The sequence below is a fragment of the Larus michahellis genome, unplaced genomic scaffold (assembly GCF_964199755.1).
Source record: "Larus michahellis unplaced genomic scaffold, bLarMic1.1 SCAFFOLD_76, whole genome shotgun sequence".
Taxonomy (NCBI): Eukaryota; Metazoa; Chordata; class Aves; order Charadriiformes; family Laridae; genus Larus; species Larus michahellis.
In genome coordinates this window covers 889199-908768 of record NW_027435895.1, presented here as the reverse complement: position 1 = coordinate 908768, position 19570 = coordinate 889199, and the positions used below count along the sequence as shown (strand labels likewise).

At 66.6% G+C, this 19570-nt stretch overlaps 3 protein-coding genes across 5 annotated transcripts; 2 read left to right on the top strand and 1 right to left on the bottom strand.

Annotated features, from left to right (window-relative positions):
* Positions 1-648: 648 nt before the first annotated feature.
* On the bottom strand, positions 649-5425 carry PAF1 (PAF1 homolog, Paf1/RNA polymerase II complex component; the record flags this gene model as incomplete). The annotated part of the gene is made up of 11 exons (XM_074571294.1): positions 5316-5425; positions 4556-4585; positions 4329-4421; positions 3065-3186; positions 2887-2953; positions 2660-2761; positions 2447-2552; positions 2263-2331; positions 1859-1962; positions 1621-1737; positions 649-783 (listed from the first exon to the last, which is right to left on the bottom strand). Coding segments are annotated over exons 1-11 (995 nt in total), but the record flags the coding sequence as incomplete, so codon positions are not given.
* Positions 5369-8355, top strand: MED29 (mediator complex subunit 29). Its single transcript, XM_074571298.1, has 4 exons — positions 5369-5736; positions 6133-6191; positions 6812-6896; positions 7381-8355. The coding sequence occupies exons 1-4, from the start codon at positions 5485-5487 to the stop codon at positions 7606-7608; spliced, it is 624 nt and encodes a 207-aa protein (XP_074427399.1). The 5' UTR covers positions 5369-5484; the 3' UTR covers positions 7609-8355.
* A 170-nt stretch (positions 8356-8525) lies between these two features.
* On the top strand, positions 8526-19342 carry SUPT5H (SPT5 homolog, DSIF elongation factor subunit). 3 transcript variants are annotated; one of them, XM_074571297.1, is made up of 30 exons: positions 8526-8753; positions 9758-9855; positions 9939-10098; positions 10172-10237; positions 10763-10774; positions 10949-11018; positions 11111-11179; positions 11272-11337; positions 11444-11474; positions 11569-11637; positions 11731-11982; positions 12078-12167; positions 12260-12330; positions 12475-12580; positions 13096-13189; positions 13271-13407; positions 13497-13652; positions 14194-14340; positions 14475-14621; positions 15162-15287; positions 15384-15468; positions 15550-15654; positions 15749-15851; positions 16401-16528; positions 16925-17030; positions 17144-17302; positions 17654-17822; positions 18460-18663; positions 18769-18864; positions 19061-19342. In XM_074571297.1, exons 2-30 carry the CDS (start codon positions 9775-9777, stop codon positions 19202-19204), a joined length of 3249 nt encoding a protein of 1082 aa, XP_074427398.1. In that variant the 5' UTR covers positions 8526-8753; positions 9758-9774; the 3' UTR covers positions 19205-19342. The 3 variants fall into 3 exon arrangements, with proteins under 3 accessions (XP_074427398.1, XP_074427397.1, XP_074427396.1); XM_074571296.1 differs by lacking the exon at positions 10763-10774 and having other exon boundaries at positions 8533-8753; XM_074571295.1 differs by lacking the exon at positions 10763-10774 and having other exon boundaries at positions 8548-8753; positions 10172-10246.
* The last annotated feature ends 228 nt before the right edge of the window (positions 19343-19570 follow it).

The window sequence follows — 19570 nt, the reverse complement described above, 5'->3', positions numbered from 1 at the left end:
AAATCCCAGTGACCCACCCCGAACCCTCCCAAACTCTGCAGATTCCCCCCCCCAAGATCCTTCCTGACCCCCCCCCAGATCCTTCCTGACCCCCCCCAAACCACTCTTGACCCCCCCCCCAGACACTCCCCCCCCCCCCCCCCAACACACACACCCCCAGGGACACCCCCAGAATCCTCCTGACCCCCCCAGGGACCCCCTCAAACCACTCATGACCCCCTGGGACCCCCCCCCGGACCCCCCCCCAGACCCCCCCTCACCCCCAGGGACCCCCCCCCCCAAGAGCCATAGGGACACCCCCAGAGCTCCAGGGACCCCCCCCAGACCCCTCCTGACCCCCCCAGCCCCTGAACTCCCCCACCCCCAAATTACCCGCCATGGCCCCACAGTTCCCCCCCCTCCAGTATCGTGTCAGGTGTGGGGTGGGGGGGGGGGGGGGCTCAATAACCCTCCCCCCCCGACCCAGGAGCCCCCAACACCCCCCCAGGACCCTCCCCACACCACCACTTCCCCCCTCCGCTCTGCACGAGGAGCCCCGAGGGAAAGAAAACCCCCGCCCCTTCCTTTTTTTTTGGGGGGGGGGTGGGGGGGGGGCTTCCCCCGGTGCCTCCCCCCCCCCCCCCCCCGCCCCGTTCCCCCCCCCCCAGCCCCCACCTGGTCTCCAGCTCGTTGTAGTAGACGCCGTCGCCCTCGCGGAAGATGAAGAAATAATTCTCCTCGTAGCCTTTGCTGGCCTTGTTCTTCACGTTCCAGTTGTACTCCCGGGCGATCTTGTAGTCGTAGCTGGGGGGGGGACGACGACAAGGCGGGGGGGGGGGGGGGGGGGGCGTGGGTGGGCCAGAAAGACACCCCCCCCCCCCCCCCAATCCCCCCCTTTCCCAAAGCAGCGCCCCCCCCCCCCCCAAACCTAACGGGCTCCGCCAGACCCTCGGTTCCCCCTCCACGGAGCTGTGGGACCCCCTCGGTTCTATGGGACCCCCCCCCCAGCTATACAGGCCCCCCCAGACATAGAGACCCCCCTCAGCTATACAGCCCCCTCCCGATATAGAGGCTCCCCCCCCCCCCCCCAGCTTTATCGCTCACCCCCAGGATATACAGGACCCCCCCACGCACACATGCTCAGGGGTGCAACCCACCTTTGCAATCTATATATCTCCCTCTCCAGCCCCCCTCAAGGTGTATATGCCCCCCCCCCATATAGGAGCCCCCCTGGCTATATAGGTCCCCCCCCCAGATATACAGGACCCCCCCAAACACATCCTTGGGGCATAATCCATTTGTTTCTAAAAATATATATATATATTTGTCCCTCCGTTCTCAAGATATATGGGACCCTCTTAACTATATGACACCCCCCCCGGCTATATAACCCCCCCCCAGATATCTAGGACCTCCCCCACATATATAGACACCCCCCCCCCCCGATTATATAGCCCCCCCCCACATTCCCAGGCTGTAATCCCTCTCTCTTCTCATCTATAGACGTTTATCTCCAACCCTTCCCGAACTACGTGGCATCCCCTGAGCTATGTGAGACGACCCCCCCACCAGCTATACAGGACCCCCCCCGGATATATAGGGCTCCCCCCGGATATATAGGCGCCCCCCCAGCCCCCGTACACATCCTCGGGGGCGTAATCCATCTCCTCCTCCTGGTCCCGCTTCCTCTTGCGCAGCGTCTCCTCCACCGGCAAGAAATAAGCCACGAACTGGTTCCCCTCCTCGTCCATCATCCCCCTGCGGGCAGACGGGGGTTAAAAAAGGGGAGGAGGGAAGGGCAGAGACACCATTCCCCGGCCCCCCCCAGAATGTGGGGGTGTCCGTTGTGTGTGTGTGTCCCCCCCCCCCTTCCCAGCACCTGATCATGGCCTGGGACATCATCTCCAGCGCGGCCGGGCCGCTCGTGTCCTTGGGCGCCGGGTCCGAGTCGAAGATGACTTGGGCGCAGGGGTTGATCCACATCTGGGGGGAGGAGGGGGGGGGGGGGGTGTGTGCAAAAAAAGGGGCGGGGGGGGGCAAAACAGGGAGTTTGGGGGCAAAACGAGGCGGGGTGAGAGGGGGCAACACCTTCCCACAGACCTCAAAAGCACCGTCTGCCCCCAAAACTGCCCGCTCCCCCCCAGCATTGGGGGATCCGTGCCTCAGTTTCCCCTGTCAGGGAGGTGGGGGGGGGATTTGGGGTGTCGTGTGTCCCCCCTCCCCCCCCCCCCCCACTCCGGGGGGGGTCCCCAAGGTGCCTGTGTCCCCCCCACCCCGCTTTACCTTGAAGTCAGGGAAGACGGGCATGACCTCGACGGGGGTGACGCGGGGTTTGCTGTAATGCTGCGTGATCTGGGGGAGGGGGGAGCACGAGAGGGCGTCAGGGCGGTGTCCCCCCCCCCCCAGCAATTATCCCGGGGGGGGTCCCTAACACCACCACCCCCCCCCACCCCGCCCCCTCCCTCACCGCTTTCTGGGCATCCTCGAAGGTTTTCTCGATGGCGGCGATCTGGCTGTCGCGGTCCTTGTAAATCTCCTCCTCCGTGAACTGCTGCTTCACCGAGACGCCGATCCTTGGTTGGGGGGGACACGGGTGTTGGGGGGGGGGGAGTCACGAAGGCTGCGCCCCCCCCCCCCCCGGCCCGCTCAAGACCCCCCCGGGACCCCCCCCCGGACTCACTTGACCTCTGGTTTCTCGTTGGAGACGCCGTAGCGGTTAAACTCGGTGGAGATGTACTCGGTCTTGCGCATCCACGGCACCACCTTGGCGTGTTGCTGCGATCTTGGTTGGGGGGGGAGGGGGGGCAAACAGCACAATGGGGCCCCCCCCGGGAGTTTGGGGGTGCCATGTGGCCCCCCCCCAGCCCGGTTGCGGGGTGCCCCCCCCTCTCCGTGGGACGCCGTTACCTCTTGGAGCTGGTGGGCGCTTGGATCTCCTCCTCCAGCAGCTTCTCATCCGCCGGGTCCAGCAGCACTGAGTGAGGCGGGGGGGGGGGAAAGGAGGGAATTTAGCTTCCCCCCCCCCCCCCCCCAAATTTTGGGGTTCTCCCCCCCCCCCCAGACTGGGGGTTCCCCCCCCTCGCACCGCTGGGGTCGATGCGGTAGGTGTCGGGGTTGATGAGGTCGATGGTGACGCCCAGGTCGGGCTCCGTCAGCAGGTCGTGCTTGTGCTGCTTCTCCAGCGACGTCGCCTTGTATTGCACGAACCTGGGGGGGGGGAAGGGGGGGGGGGCGCACGTCCAGGCACCCCCAAACCCAATCCCCCCCCCCCAAAGCCCCCCCCCGAAACACCCGCACCCCACTAAAACCCCCGCAAAACTCCAACGCCCCCCAAAATGCCCACCCAAAAAGCCCAACGCTCCCCCAAAACAACCCCCCAAAACACCAACCCCTCTCAAAATCCCCCCCCAAAACACCAACCCCTCCCAAAACACCCCCCCAAAACACCAACCCCTCCCAAAATCCCCCCCCACCCCCCTGAAACCTCCAAACGTGCCCAAAACACCCCGACCCCCCCCCCCCGCCACGAAACCCCAGGACGCCCCCAAAACACCCCCCTAAAACACCCCAACACCCCCCAAAACCCCCAACAGCCCCCCAAAGCCCCCCCAACCCCCAAAAATACTCTCCAAAACCCCCCAAAATCCCTGAACCCCCCCCAAATCACCCTAAGCGCCCCCAAAAGCCCCAAAAGCCCCACGGCCTCCTAAACCCCCCAGAGCACCCCAACCCCCCCCAAATGCCCAACACCCCCCGAAAATGCCCTCAAACCCCCCCAAAATGCCCCCACCCCCCTAAAATGCCCCTAGTCCCCCAAACTGCCCCCTAACACCTCTAAAATGCCCCACAGCCCCCCCAAAATGCCCCCCAAACCCCCCAAAATACCCCCTGGCCCCCCCAAATGCTCAACACCTCCCCAAAATGCCCTCAAACCCCCCCAAAATACCCCCTAGCCCCCCCAAATGCTCAACACCTCCCCAAAATGCCCTCAACACCCCCCAAAATGCCCTCAAACCCCCCCAAAATACCCCCTGGCCCCCCCAAATGCTCAACACCCCCCCAAAATGCCCTCAAACCCCCCCAAAATACCCCCTAGTCCCCCCAAATGCTCAACACCCCCCCAAAATGCCCCCAACCCCCCCCAAAATACCCCCTAGCCCCCCCAAATGCTCAACACCCCCCCAAAACGCCCCCAACCCCCCCGCAAAATGCCCCCGAAGCCCCCTAAATTGCCCCCCAGAAATGCCCCCAGCCCCCCGAAGTGCCCCCCAACCCCCCCATTTTTTGCCCCAGTCGGGGGCAGGGGGTGCGTGCAGGGGGGTGTGGGGGTGCCGTGCCCCCCCCCGTACCGGTTCTGGTCGAAGGGGTACGTGATGAACTTGGGGTCGAAGGGGATGTCGGGGAGGCTGTTGCAGTACTTCACCCTGCACACCACGCCCGACCTGGGGGGGGACGGACACGACACGGGGGTGTCACGGGGGTCCCCAAAACACGGGGGGGAGTGGGGGGGGGGGGGGGGGGCGCTGGGCACCTCCTTCCCCCCCCAAAGGGGCTCCCCGCCCCCCAAAAAACTCACCTCTCGGGCAGCGTCCGGTGGGAGCTGGGCCTGGGGGGGGGGGGGGGGGAGGTCATGGGGGGAGGCCCAGGGGTCTGGGACCCCCCCCCCCCCCCCCCCCGGGGGGGTTGTGACGTCATGGGGGGGGCCCCACGCATCTGGGACCCTCCTCCCAGGGGGGTTGTGACGTCATGGGGGGGTGACCCAGGCGTCCTGGACCCGCCGCTGACTCCCCCCCCGCGCAGGGTGTGTGCGGTGATGTCACAAGGGCACCCCACCCTCGCGCTATGACATCACGAGGGGACCCCAGCATCTGGAAGGCCCCCCCCCCCCCCCCCGCGCTATGATGTCACGAGGGGAGCCCCACCCCTGTGTTATGACATCATGGGGCAACCCCGCCCTTGCATTATGATGTCACAAGAGGACCCAGGCGTCCAGAGGCCCCGCCCCCTCCCCACGTACACTATGACGTCACGAGGGCACGCAGAACCGCGCCCACACGTGCGTTATGACATCAGGAGGGGACGTCAGACTTCCACCCCGCCCCAGTGTGTGTGACATCATGAGGGGACCCAGGCGTCCGGGAAACACACCCCCCCCCCCCGCACTATGACGTCAGGACGACGCCCGCGTGCCTGGGCCTACCCCTCCCCACGCGCGCTATGACGTCAGCGGAGCACGCCGGTGTGACATCACGAGGTGGGTCACGGCCACCCCCCCCCAGCCCGCCCCGTGACGCCACGCCGCCCTCCGTGACGTCATCCCGGTGACGCCGCCGTACCGGTGGCCCGGCTCCTCCCGCTGCGCCTGCGTCTGGATGGTGGGCGCCATGTCGGGGCCTGCGCCGGGCACCGCGCCGGGCACCTACTTCCGGCCGCCCTCAGGGCCCCCCCCGACGCCGGCGTCCTAACGTCACTTCCTGCCGCGCGGGGCAGGCCGGGAGCGGGAAGATGGCGGCGCCCCCGCAGCAGCCGCCGCCGCCGGCCGGGCCGGGCCCGGGTCCGGGTCCGCCCGCCGCTCCCGCGCCGCCGCCGCCTCTGCCCGCCGCCCCCGGGGGGGGAACGGGTGCGGGGCAGCCGCCGGGGCCCGGGCAGCCCCCGGGCCCGCCGCTGCCCGCGCAGGTGGCGGCCGCGCAGGCGCAGGACTTCGACCCGGTGCAGCGGTTCCGCCTGCTCATCCCTCAGCTCAAGGAGAGCCTCCAGGTGGGCGGGGTTTGCCGCCGGGGGAGGCGGGGCTTGTGGTGGTGGGGGCGGGGTTTGTTGCGTGGTGTGCGGCGCCTCCTGACGGTGGTGGGCGGAGCCCGTCGTAGACTGGGGGGGGGGGCAATGGCGGTGGGCGGGGCCTGCTCCCGGGGGGGTCGTGGCATCGTTCTGGGAAGGGGCAGAGGCCCCCCCCAGGGGGGTCCCTGTGCCGGTAATAGGGGTCCCGGGGGGGTCCCTGTCTCCATGTCCTTGCCCGGGGGGGGTTCCAGGGGGGGTCCCTGTGCTGGTAATAGGGGTCCCGGGGGGGTCCTTGCCGCAGTGATGGGTATGGGCGGGGGGGGGGGGGAGTCCCACCATGTCCCCCCTGACGCCCCGTTTCCCCCCCCCCCCCCCCAGACGCTGATGAAAGTGGCGGCGCAGAACCTGGTGCAGAACTCCAGCATCGACAACGGGCAGTGAGTCACCCACCCCAGCCCCCTCCCAGTGCCCCCCAGTGCCCCCCAGCCCCATCCCAGTGACACCCAGCACCCCCCAGTGCCTCCCAGTTCCACCCCAGTGCCCCCCAGTCCCCCCCCGGTACCTCATAATGCCATCTCAGTTCTGTCCCAGTATGTCTCAGCCTCATCCCAGTACCCCCCAGTACTCCTCAGCCCCATTTCAATACCCTTTAGTGCCCCCAGTCCCATCCCAGTACCACCCAGAGCCACCAGTCCTGCCCCAGTATCCCCCTATGCCGTCCTGCACCCACCAGTACTCCCCAGTCTCCCCCAGTACCCCTCAGTAGTCCCCCAGTTTTGCCCTAGTCCCGCCCCAGTACCCCCTAGTCCCATCCCAGTACCCCCCAGTGACACCCCAGTACCCCCCAGTACCCCTTGTCCTGCTCCAGTACCCCCTAGTGACACCCCAGTACCCCCCAATACCATCCCAATGCCCCCAGCCCCATCCCAACCCCCCCCACTGCCTCCCATTTCCCCCTGCAGCCCCCCCAGTCCCTTCCCAGTGTTCCCCAGTGCCTCCTGGGGGGGAGGGGGTGGTGGTGACTGTGCCCCCCCAACCCCCCCCCCCCCCCCCGCAGGAAAAGCGCGGATGGGGCCCTGCAACGCTTCGACAAGAGCCTGGAGGAATTCTACGCCCTCTGCGACCAGCTGGAGCTCTGCCTCGTGAGTGACCCCCCCGGCCCCCCCGTGACATCCCTGTTCCCCCCCCGGAACACCCCCTGCACTGGTGCCCCCCCCAAACCCCCTCCCCCTTAGCACCGTCACCCCCGCAATGCCATCCTCGCTCCCCCAGTCTCGTCCCGTCCGCTGTCTCCCCTCAAGTGACCCCCCCACTGCCTCATTTCCCCCCCCGTGACCCCCCCATGTGGTCTCCAGCCCCCCTAAATCTCTCTCCCTTTGCACCATCCTAACCCCCAAACCCATCCTGCCCCCCCAACCTCTTCCCCTCCACTCTCCCCTCCCAAATGACCCCCCAACTGTCCCTGTCCCCCCCTGTGACTCCCCCATGTGGTCCCCAGCCCCCCAAAATCTCTCTCCCTTCGCACCATCACCCCCCCGTCCCCATCCTCCCCCCCAGTCTCTTCCCCTCCGCCGTCCCACCCCCCCAAGGTGACCTCCCCCTGTGTGTGCGTCTCCCCCCCCGCAGCGCCTGGCCCACGAGTGCCTCTCGCAGAGCTTCGACAGCGCCAAACACGCCCCCGCCCTGGTGCCGGCGGCCCCCAAAGGCGAGGGGGGGGCAGGCGAGACCCTGCCCTACACCCAGTACCTGCCCCTCATCAAGGCCCAGATCGCCGGCGCCAAGGACATCCACAATGCCCTGCTGGAGGGGGCCAACAAGATCACTGGCAAGTTGCCCCCCCCAGGGGGACCCTGAGCTTTTGGGGGGGCCCCCAAGAGGCTCACGGACCCTCCCCCCCGAACATCCCACGATGGATATATGGGGATCTGGGGGGGTCCTGGTGCCCAGCAAGGGGGTTTGAGCATGGATATGGGGGTCCCCGTGGTGTTTTTTGGGGTGCTGACCCCCCCCGGGGGGGAGCCTGATTTTCGGGGGAGCCCCAAGGGGCTCACAGACCCCCCCCTAAATCTCCCACGCTGGCTATACAGGGATTTGGGGGGGTCCTGGTGCCCAGCAGGGGGGTCTGAGCATGGATATGGGGATCCCCATAGTGGTTTTTGGGGTGCTGACTCCCCCGGGGGGGCCCCTGATTTTTGTGGGGGCCCCCAAGTGGGTCATGGACCCCCCCCAAACTCCTCTATATCCAGTGTGGGAGGTTTGGGGGGGTTCCAGTGCTTGGCACGGGGGTTCTGAGCATGGATATGGGAGTCCCCATGGTGGATTTTGGGTTGCTGACCCCCCTGGGGGGGCCCTGATTTTAGGGGGGGGCCCAGGGAGGTCATGGACCCCCCCCAACCTCCCACGCTGGATATCGGGGGGTTTACGGCGGTCCCAGTGCTCGGCGGGGGGGGTCTGAGCATGGATATGGGGGTCCTGGTGGTGGGATTTGGGGTGCTGATACCCCCGGGGGGGGGGCATAATGGGGAGGGGGGGGGGGAACCGGACCCCCCCGGTTTTGGGGGGAAAACATCTGTCTTTTGGTAAATAAACTGTTTTTCTCTGATATCGGCTTCTCTGTGCCCACGGTGGGGTCTGGGGGGGGGACATCCAGGCGTCCCGGCGTGGGGTGTTTCACGTCCCGCCGCCTTCGCGCCGCCTCTTTTGTCCCCTCCGCGCCGCCGTCGCGCTCTGCTGATCGCGGGGCACGTGACGGCGGCTACCTCCCGCCCCCCTCCCCCTCCGTCACGTGACGGTGGGGCGGCTCTCGCGAGAGGCGGCGGCGGGACCGGGACAGGCCGCGATCGCGACCGGGACCTCGATTAGGCCACGATCGGAGCCGGGACAGGCCAAGAGCGGGGCCGGGATCAGGAACGATCGGGGCTGGGCCAAGGCGGGGCCGGGCCTTGCAGCAAGTCCGGGCCGAGGCCTAGAGCGGAGCGGAGCCGCCGCCCCTGCCGGGGGTGAGGAGATGGCGCGGTGTCCCCCTCCCCGGGGGTTGGGGAACCCCCCCCAGGGACAGATCTGGGGGTCGGGGGTGCCGGTGGGGCCGTTCGCAGGTGTGGGGCTGCCCCCGGGGGGTGGGTCGTAGCGGCGTGTGTCCTCTCCTGCCCAGCGACACCCCCACATCACACCCCGGGATCCCCCCAGACGCCTCTGTCTGCCTCCGGCCCTTTAAGACACCCCCAGACCCCCTGCCTGCTCCTCGGGACACCCCGAGACCCCCTGCCTATCCCCCCAGGTCCTCCCGGGACACCCCCCACTTCCTCAGGACACTCCCAGACCCCCCAGGAACACCCCAGGCCCTCTCAGGACACCCCCAGACTCCCTGGAAACACCCCCAGAACCCCCTGCCTGCCCCTCAGACCCTCCAGGACTCCCCCAGACCCCCCTGTTTGCATCCCCAGAACCCCTGCCCACCCCTCAGCCCCTTCAGGATGTCCCCAGACCCCCCCGCGAACACCCCCAGATCCCCCGGGAACACCCCAGGCCCCCTCAGGACACCCCTAGACCCCCCCTGCCTGCCCACCCAGGTCCTCCAGGGACACCCCCACTTCTTCAGTCCCCCTCAGGACACCCCCAGACCCCCCAGCAACACCTCAGGCTCCCTCAGGACACTCCCAGAACCCCTGCCCACCCCTCAGGCCCTTCAGGACACCCCCAGACCCCCTCTGCACACCCCCAGACCCCCCCTGGAACACCCCCAGGCCCCCTCAGGACACCCCTAGACCCCCCTGCCTGCCCCCCTGGTTCTCCTGGGACACTCCCGCTTCCCTAGACCCCCCCAGGACACCCCCACACCCCTCTGCACACCTCCAGAACTCCTGGCCACCCTTCAGGACACCCCTAGACCTCCCCCAGGACGCCCCTAGACCCCTCTGCACACCCCTAGGCCCCCTCAGGACACCCCCAGACCCCCCTGCCCGCCCCCCTGGGACACCCCTATCGTTCCCCGTCCCACCCCCAGACCCCCCCTGCGCCACCATGTCGGACAGTGACGACAGCAACTTCTCGGAGGACGAGAGTGAGAGAAGCAGCGAGGCCGAGGAAGCTGAGGAAAACGAGGTAAGGCTGAAGGCTGCAGCTGGGGGAGGGGGGCACATGTGGGTGCCCTCCCTCACGCCGCCCCCCCAAACGCCCCCCCGCAGGCCGAGGAGGAGCACGCCAGTGCGGCCGGCAGTGAGAAGGAGGAGGCCGAGGAGGAGGAGGAGGAAGAGGAGGAGGAGTATGATGAGGAAGAGGAGGAGGAAGATGATGACCGACCCGCCAAAAAGCCGCGCCATGGTGGCTTCATCCTGGACGAGGCCGGTGAGCTGGGGGGGCCCTTGGGGGGGTCGCTGCCGCCCCCCCTGGCCCCGCTCACCACCCTGACCCCCCCCAGATGTGGATGACGAGTACGAAGACGAGGACCAGTGGGAGGACGGGGCCGAGGACATCCTGGAGAAAGGTGAGGAACGTCCCCGCCGTGCTTTGGGCCCCCCCCCCAGGGGCTTTGGGGCCCCCCCAGGGGCTTTTCCCCCCCCACCAGGGACTTTGGGGGCCCCCCAGCTGCTTTGGGCCCCCTCCCAGGTCCCTTCCCTTCCCTGGAGCACCGAGGAAGAGGATGGAAATGCAGCTCTTTGGGGGCCAACCCGCCCCCTTTGGCTTTTTGCCCCCCTCCCACCCCCAAAACCCATCCCTTGAGGCGGGGGGTGGGAGGGATGGCACGTCCCCCCCACCTCCCGCTGTCCGTCTGTCCCTCCCTCCCCGTGTCCGTCCGCTCAGCACATCTCATCCGCTCGCCTGCCGTTTTTCTTTTGCTTTTATTTCTCCCACCCCCAGCCCTTTTACCCCCCCTGCCCCCCCCCGCCTCGTGCCGCCGTCTGAATTTTGACTCCTTCCCCTTTGTTCCCCCCCACACACACCCGCCCGCGGGTGGTTTTGCCGCTATTATTTGCTCCATCCTCCACCGCCACTCCTTGTCCCCGAGCAGAAGAGATCGAAGGTAAGCCCGAATCACCCCCCCATGTCCCCTCCCCAACATTTCCCTTTGGGGTCTGTCCCCCCCTCCCCCCCCTCAACCTTCCCCGGGGCCGAGCGAGCCCAGCCCACCCCCCCCACGCCACCCCGACCCCCCCCCGGGGGGGGGCCAGAATCCCCACCTTCCTCTTCCTCGCAGCTTCCAACATCGATAACGTGGTGCTGGATGAGGATCGCTCCGGCGCTCGGCGGCTGCAGAACCTCTGGAGGTGACGGCGGCTCCATCCCCGTGTCCGTCCGTCCGTGGGGGGGCGGCGGGGGCTGCCCTGACGCCTCCCCCTCCACACTTTTCTCTCCCCAGGGACCAGCGCGAGGAGGAGCTGGGCGAGTATTACATGAAAAAATACGCCAAGTCCTCGGTGGGAGAGACGTGAGTCCCTGTCCCTGTCCCCAGCGCAAGGGGGGTGTCCCCATTTTGTTCCTTTTTCGCTATTTTTTTGCCTAATTTTCCCTTTTTTTCAGCGTTTACGGCGGCTCCGACGAGCTCTCGGACGACATCACGCAGCAGCAGCTGCTGCCCGGAGTCAAGTGAGTCTTGCGGAGGGAGGAAGAGTGTGGTTTTTGGTGGGGGGGGAAAGGAACAAATCGGGACGATCCGCCCCGTAACGGCGTTTCTCTCTCTGCCCCCGCGCAGGGACCCCAATCTCTGGACCGTGAAGTGCAAGGTGGGTGCTGGGGACGGGGGGGTGCTCAGTGTGGGGCGGGGAGCGAGCGTGGGTGACGTCCCCCAGCCCCTAAAACACCCTGTTTCGTCCCCAGATCGGCGAGGAGCGTGCCACGGCCATCGCCCTCATGCGGAAATTCATCGCTTACCAGTTCACTGACACGGTGAGGCCGTGGCCTTGGGGAGGGGGGTGACGGCGGCGTGGCGTCCCCCAAAGCGTCCCCAGTGTGTCCCCAACGCGTCCCCTCGTCCTCCAGCCCCTGCAGATCAAGTCGGTGGTGGCCCCCGAGCACGTGAAGGGTTACATCTACGTGGAGGCCTACAAGCAGACGCACGTCAAGCAGGCCATCGAGGGGGTGGGCAACCTGCGGATGGGCTACTGGAACCAGCAGATGGTGCCCATCAAGGAGATGACCGACGTCCTCAAGGTCGTCAAGGAGGTCACCAACCTCAAGCCCAAATCCTGGGTGCGCCTCAAGAGGGGGATCTACAAGGACGACATCGCCCAGGTGAGGGGAAAGGGGACGGGGACGCTGCGGTTTGAGGCGGGGGGGGGCGACGACACGCACTTGGCTCACCCCACCTTTGTGGACCCTCCCCCAAGGTGGATTACGTAGAGCCCAGCCAGAACCAGATCTCCCTCAAGATGATCCCCCGCATCGATTTCGACCGGATCAAAGCCCGCATGAGCCTGGTAAGCGGATCCGTGCCGGTACCAGCACCGCTGCCCCCCACCCCCCCACCCCCAGCCCTTCTCTCACCCCGCTGCTGCCCCCCGCCCCGCAGAAAGACTGGTTCGCCAAGAGGAAGAAGTTCAAGCGACCCCCACAGCGGCTTTTCGATGCCGAGAAGATCCGGTAGGCGACCGCCGCCACGCCGGGGGACGTCAAACGTGTCCCCAAAATCCGTCCCCGGGGGAGCTGCCCTCGCCGAGGGGGGGTGTTTCATCCCTGGGGGGGGGCCTCCTGCCCACCCAGGGGGTGATTTGGGCTTTGCACCAGGTCCCTGGGAGGCGACGTGGCGTCCGACGGCGACTTTCTCATCTTCGAAGGCAACCGCTACAGCCGCAAGGGCTTCCTCTTCAAGAGCTTCGCCATGTCGGCTGTGGTCAGCCCCAAAACCCCTCCGTTTGCCCCCAAAACGACCACCTTCCTGATGCTGAGGGGTGTGGGGAAGGCGGTGGCTCCGTGGCGGGGACGCCGCTGCCGATTTGGGCGGGTTTTGGAGGAGAATGGGGAGGTTTGGGGCAGAACATGGGGCATTTTGGAGCAAAACAGGTCATTTTGGGGTGGAACAGGGCATTTTTGGGGCAGAACGGGGCATTTTGGGGTGGAACACGGGGCATTTTGGGTTAGAATGGGGCGTTTTGGGGCAGAACAGGGCATTTTGGGGTGGAAGATAGGGCATTTTGGGGCAGAATGGGGCGTTTTGGGACAGAACATAGGGAGTTTGGGGGCAGAATGGGGCGTTTTGGGGTGGAAGACGGGGCGTTTTGAGTTAGAACAGGGCGGTTTTGGGTGGAAGATGGGACGTTTTGGGGTAGAACAAGGCGTTTTGAGGCGGAAGACGGGGCGTTTTGGGGCGGGACGGGGCGTTTTGGCCAGCAGCCCCGCTCTCGGCAGATAACGGAGGGGGTGAAGCCCACCCTGTCGGAGCTGGAGAAGTTCGAGGACCAGCCCGAAGGCATCGACCTGGAGGTGGTGACGGAGAGCACGGGTGAGCGGGTGCCACCACCGTCCCCCTGCCACCGCTGTCCCCCGCCGCGCCGTCCCCTCACCATCCCCTCTGTCACCTCAGGGAAGGAACGAGAGCACAACTTCCAGCCCGGCGACAACGTGGAGGTGTGCGAGGGCGAGCTCATCAACCTGCAGGGCAAAATCCTCAGCGTCGACGGCAACAAGATCACCATCATGCCCAAACACGAGGACTTGAAGGTCCGGGAGCGACACCGAGTGCCACCAGGACCCCCCCAACCCCTTTTACCCCATGCCCACGGCGTTTTCTTCCCCCCTCCCTCCCCAAGGATATGCTGGAGTTCCCGGCGCAGGAGCTGCGGAAGTATTTCAAGATGGGCGACCACGTCAAGGTGATCGCGGGGCGTTTTGAGGGCGACACGGGGCTGATCGTAAGGGTGGAGGAAAACTTCGTCATCCTCTTCTCCGACCTCACCATGCACGAGGTATCCTGGGGGGGAAAAGTTCTGCTCTCCTGCCCTGAAACGGGCTGGTTTTTGGGAAGGAAAAGTCCTGCTCGGCGCCTTGTCGTGTCTTAAAATGGGTTGGTTTTTTGGGGGGAAAAGTCCCGCTCGACACCTTTTCCTGCCACAAAATGGGCTGTTTTTTGGGTGGGAAAAGTCCCGCTCAGCACCTTTTCCTGCCCCAAAACAGGCTGGTTTTTGGGGGGGAAAAGTCCCACTTGGCACTTTTTCCTGCCCCGAAACAGGCTGGTTTTTGGGAAGGAAAAGTCCCGCTCAGCGCCTTGTTGTGTCTTATACTGGGTTGGTTTTTTGGGGAGAAAAGTCCCACTTGGCGCCTTTTCCTGCCCCAAAATGGGCTGGTTTTCTGGGGGGAAAGTCCCACTCGGCACCTTGTCGTGTCCTAAAATGGGCTGGTTTTTGGGAAGGAAAAGTCCCGCTCGGTGCCTTTTCCTGCCCCCAAATGGGCTGGGTTTTTTGGGGAGAAAGAGGAGAAATGGCCGCATCTCGTATTTCTCACCACCAGCTGAAGGTTCTGCCGCGGGACCTGCAGCTCTGCTCGGAGACGGCGTCCGGGGTGGATGTGGGGGGGCAGCACGAGTGGGGCGAACTGGTGCAGCTGGACCCCCAAACCGTGGGCGTCATCGTCCGCCTGGAGCGAGAGACCTTCCAGGTGAGTCCCAGCGTCCCCGGGGTGGGGGGGTTTCCACAATCGCCCCCGTGCCGGAGCTGTGTCCCCTGCTCTGGGGGGGGGGTCCCGCTTTTGGCTGCCCCCCACCCTTCTCAACCCTCCCGCTGTCCCCGCAGGTGCTGAACATGTACGGAAAGGTGGTGACGGTGCGGCACCAGGCTGTCACCAGGAAGAAGGACAATCGCTTCGCCGTCGCCCTCGACTCGGAGCAGAACAACATCCACGTCAAGGACATCGTCAAAGTCATCGACGGGCCCCACTCCGTAAGGGCTTACGGGTCTGAGGGGGGGGTCCTGGGGGCGTGAGGGGGTCCCTCCTGGCATTTCGGGGGTCTCTTCTGGCATGTTGGGGGTCCCCGGGGGTGCTCTGGATCTGTCCCTGCTTCAGGGACCCAGCCCTGGGATGAGCTGGGTCTCTCCCGGCACCGTGGGGGGGTCCCTGGTGTATTGGGGTCCCTCCCAGCTCCACGGGGGGCATCCCTGTTGTATTGGGGTCCCTCCCAGCGCCGTGGGGGGGTCCCTGGTGTATTGGGGCCCCTCCTGGCTCCGTGAGGGGGTCCCTGGTGTATTTGGGATCCCTCCCGGCAGCATGGAGAGGGGAGCGTCCCTGGTGTATTGGGGGCCCTCCCAGTGCCCCCCCGTATCCCTGCCAGCACTGAGGGGACACCGGATCCCTCCCAGCACCCCCGCTGGGTCCTTCCCATCGCTGAGGGGAGGGATCTGGTCACTTCTCCGGGTCTCGCCCCCCCTTCTTTTACCGGCGTTCACCACCCCCTCACCCCCCCTGGTGTTTTACCGGGGCAGGGCCGCGAGGGGGAGATCCGGCACCTTTTCCGGGGCTTCGCCTTCCTGCACTGCAAGAAGCTGGTGGAGAACGGCGGCATGTTCGTCTGCAAGACCCGGCACCTCGTCCTGGCGGGCGGCTCCAAGGTGGGGACACCCCCAGGGACTGCCGGGGGTGGGGTGGCAGCCCCTCGGTTTTGCCTTTCCCCCCTCCCCAGGCACCGTTTTCTCTCCCTCTCGCAGCCGCGGGACGTCACCAACTTCACCGTGGGCGGCTTCGCCCCCATGAGCCCCCGTATCAGCAGCCCGATGCACCCCAGCGGGGCTGGTGAGTGGTGGGGGGGTGTTCCCAGGGTGGCAGGGGTGTCCCTAAGGACACCCCCGCCCGAACCCCGTCTTGGTCCCGCAGGCCAACGGGGCGGTTTCGGCGGGGGTGGCATGAGCCGCGGCCGCGGGCGCCGGGATAACGACCTCATCGGGCAGACGGTGCGCATCTCCCAGGGACCCTACAAAGGTGGGTGCTCTCCGGGGGGGTGCTGGCTGGTCCCCAAAGAGGGGAGGGGGGGGCCTCAGGGACACGGAGGTTCCCATCCCATCCGGCCCCACAGGCTACATCGGGGTGGTGAAGGATGCGACGGAGTCGACGGCGCGCGTGGAGCTGCACTCCACCTGTCAGACCATCTCGGTGGACCGCCAGCGCCTCACCACCGTGTGAGTGGGGGGGACGCGGACTGGGGTGGCCCTCAAGACACCCCCAGATGGGTCGGGGTGGCCCTCAGAGACCCCTCAATGGGTCGGGGTGGCCCTCAGAGACCCCTCAATGAATCAGGGTGGCCCTCAGATGCCCCCTGATGGGTTGGTGTGGCCCTTGGAGACCACTTGATGGATCCAGGTGGCCCTTAGAGACCCCTGGATGGGTCAGGGTGGTCCTCGGACAGCTCCTGATGGGTCAGGGTGGCCCTTTGAGACCCCTCAACGGGTGGAGGTGGTGCTCGGAGGCCTTTCAATGTGTCCTGGTGGCACTTGGAGATCCCCCAATGGGTTGGGGTGGTCCTGGGAGATCCCCAGATGAGTTGGGGTGGCCCTCAGAGACCCCTAGATGGCCTTGGAGACCTCCCCAATGGCTCATGGTGGCCCTTGAAGACCCCCCGATGGGTCGGGGTGGCCCTCGGAGAGCCCTGGACAGGTTAAGGATGGTCAGAGATGAGCGGGGGGGCTCTCAGGGCGTCCCTGTCCCCTGACACTCGTCTGTCCCCGCAGGGGCTCCCGGCGCCCGGGCGGGATGACATCAGCTTATGGGCGCACCCCCATGTACGGCTCCCAGACCCCCATGTACGGCTCCGGCTCCCGCACCCCCATGTACGGTTCCCAGACCCCCCTGCACGACGGTGAGTGGCACGGGGGCACCCTGGGGACACGGGGACGGAGATCAGGGTGACCCTGGGGACACGGGGATGGAGGGAACAGGGATCGGGGGGACCCTGGGGACAAGGGGGGACAGGGATTGGGGGGACCCTGGGGACATGGGCATGGAGGGGATGGAGGGGATGGGGATTGGGGGTCCCTGGGGACACGGGGATGGCGGGGACGGGGATTGGGGGGACCCTGGGGACACAAGGGGGACTTGGGGCTGGCTTGGAGGGGATGGACCAGGATGAGACGGGACCTTGGGGGACACGGAGGGGACCCCGGGGTGACCTTTTGGAGGTGACGGGGCTGAAGTGGGGACGGAGCCGAGGGGGTCTCGGCACGGGGGGGTGACGGAGCCACCGTGTCCCCCGCAGGAAGCCGCACGCCGCACTACGGCTCACAGACGCCGCTGCACGACGGCAGCCGCACCCCGGCCCAGAGCGGTGCCTGGGACCCCAACAACCCCAACACCCCCTCCAGGTGGGAACGGGGGGGCCCCCCCGCCGGGATGGACCCTGTTGCAGGGGCCCCCCCGCTGGGACAGCCCCGCTGTGACAATGACACTCAACTGTGTGTCCCTCCGCCCCCCATAGGGCCGACGAGGACTTCGAGTACGGCTTCGACGACGAGCCCACGCCGTCCCCCCAGGGCTACGGGGGCACCCCCAACCCCCAGACCCCCGGCTACCCCGACCCCTCCTCCCCCCAGGTCAACCAGCCCTACAACCCCCAGACCCCCGGCACCCCGGCCATGTGAGTGCTCCCCCTGCCCCATGGCAGGCACCGGGGGACCCTGAACCGCCATTCTTGGGGGGGGGGGGGGAACTGCTCCTGAGGGACCCCAAAACACAGCCCTGGGGGGGAACTGACCCCAGACCATGGTTCTGGGGGGGAAAACTGCTCCTGGGGGACCCCAAAATGTGGTTTTGTATGGGGAAACTGCTCCTGGGGACCCCAAAACACGGTTCTGGGGGGTAAAGTGCTCCTGGGGCCCCCAAACTGTGGTGCTGGGGGCGAAACTGCTCCCGGGGGACCCCAAACCGTGGTTCTGGGGGGAAACTGCTCGTGGGGGGCCCCAGCGCCTCAGCACCCCCCGTCCCGCAGGTACAACACGGATCAGTTCTCGCCCTACGCCGTGCCCTCGCCCCAGGGCTCCTACCAGCCCAGCCCCAGCCCCCAGAGCTACCACCAAGTGGCCCCCAGCCCCGTGGGCTACCAGAACACCCACTCACCGGCCAGCTACCACCCCACGCCCTCGCCCATGGCCTACCAGGTACCCCTGAAACCCCCCTGCACCACCCTACACCCCCTCGTAGTCCCCCTGCACCCCCTAAACCCCTTCGTAGCCCTCCTAGCCCCACTACACCCCTCCTAGCCCCCCTGCACTCCCTAAACCCCTTCATAGTCCCCCTACACCCCCTCTTAGCCCCTCTACACTCCCTTAAACCCCCTCCTAGCCCACCTACACCCCCTCCTAGCCCCCCTACACCCCCTAAACCCCTTCATAGCCCTCCTAGCCCCCCTACACTCGGTTAAACCCCCTCCTAGCCCCCCTGCACCCCCTAAACCCCTTCATAGCCCCCCCTACACCCCCTCCTAGCCCCCCTACACCCCCTAAACCCCTTCATAGCCCTCCTAGCCTCCCTACACTCCGTTAAACCCCCTCCTAGCCCCCCTGCACCCCCTAAACCCCTTCATAGCCCACCCTACACCCCCTCCTAGCCCACCTACACCCCCTCCTAGCCCCCATACACTCCGTTAAACCCCCTCCTAGCCCCCCTGCACCCCCTAAACCCCTTTGTAGCCCCCCTAAACCTCCTTGGAGCCCCTCTACACCCCTCTAAACTCCCTTGTAGCCCCCCTAACGCCCCTCGTAGCCCTCTAACCCAGGCTCCTGTCTCTCCCCCCAGGCCAGCCCCAGTCCCAGCCCGGTGGGTTACAGCCCGATGACCCCCGGAGCCCCCTCCCCGGGGGGGTACAACCCCCACACCCCCGGCTCGGGGATCGAGCAGAGCTCCAGCGACTGGGTGACCACCGACATCCAGGTGAAGGTCCGGGACACCTACCTGGACAGTCAGGCGGTGGGACAGACCGGTGTCATCCGCAGTGTCACGGTGAGAACCGCCCCCCGGGGGGGGGTGTTGGGGGCGGGGGGGGCTGTTTCAGGGTTTTGGGGACAACCAGGGTGACGCTGAGCGCCCCCCGTTTTCTCCCCACAGGGTGGGATGTGCTCCGTCTACCTGAAGGACAGCGAGAAGGTGGTGAGCATCTCCAGCGAGCACCTGGAGCCCGTCACCCCCACCAAGAGCAACAAGGTAGGACCCCCCCATCATCCTGGGGACCCCCCAGGATCCCCCCCTCCATCCTGGGAACCCCCCCAACGCTCCCCCTCCCCACCCCATGGTCCCTTCTAGACCCCCCAGGGTGCTACCTGGGACCCCCATAACCCCTCCGGGACCCTCCAAGCCCCCTAAGGACACCCCCACCCCCCTCTTATCCCCGCCCCCGCAGGTAAAGGTGATCCTGGGGGAGGACCGGGAAGCCACCGGCATCCTGCTGAGCATCGACGGGGAGGATGGGATCGTCCGCATGGATTTGGAAGAGCAGCTCAAGATCCTCAACCTCCGCTTCCTGGGCAAGCTGCTGGAAGCCTGAGGGGGGGGCTGCGGCCCCCCCTGCAACCCCCCCTCGTCCCCGCTGGCTCCCCTTTTCTTTCTAACCCCCCTCTCCTTTTATTTTTCCCGCCGGTTGTAGCGAGGTTTAGGTGTCGAATAAACGCCTGTGGGTGCGGCACCCCCTCTTCTGCACTGTCCTTCATGGCGGGGGGCGGGAAATTGGGTGTCCCCCCACCTTATAAAACCGGGGGGGGGTCGAATGGGGGCCCCTGTGCCCCTTGTTGGGGGGGGAAGGGGGGTTTAACCGCCCCCCGGTGGCGCTGGGAGGGGGCAGAAGTGGCGCCCGGGGCGGGGTTTCACACCGGGACCCCCGTGGGCTGGGGAGGGGGTCGGGGGGGGGAACTCA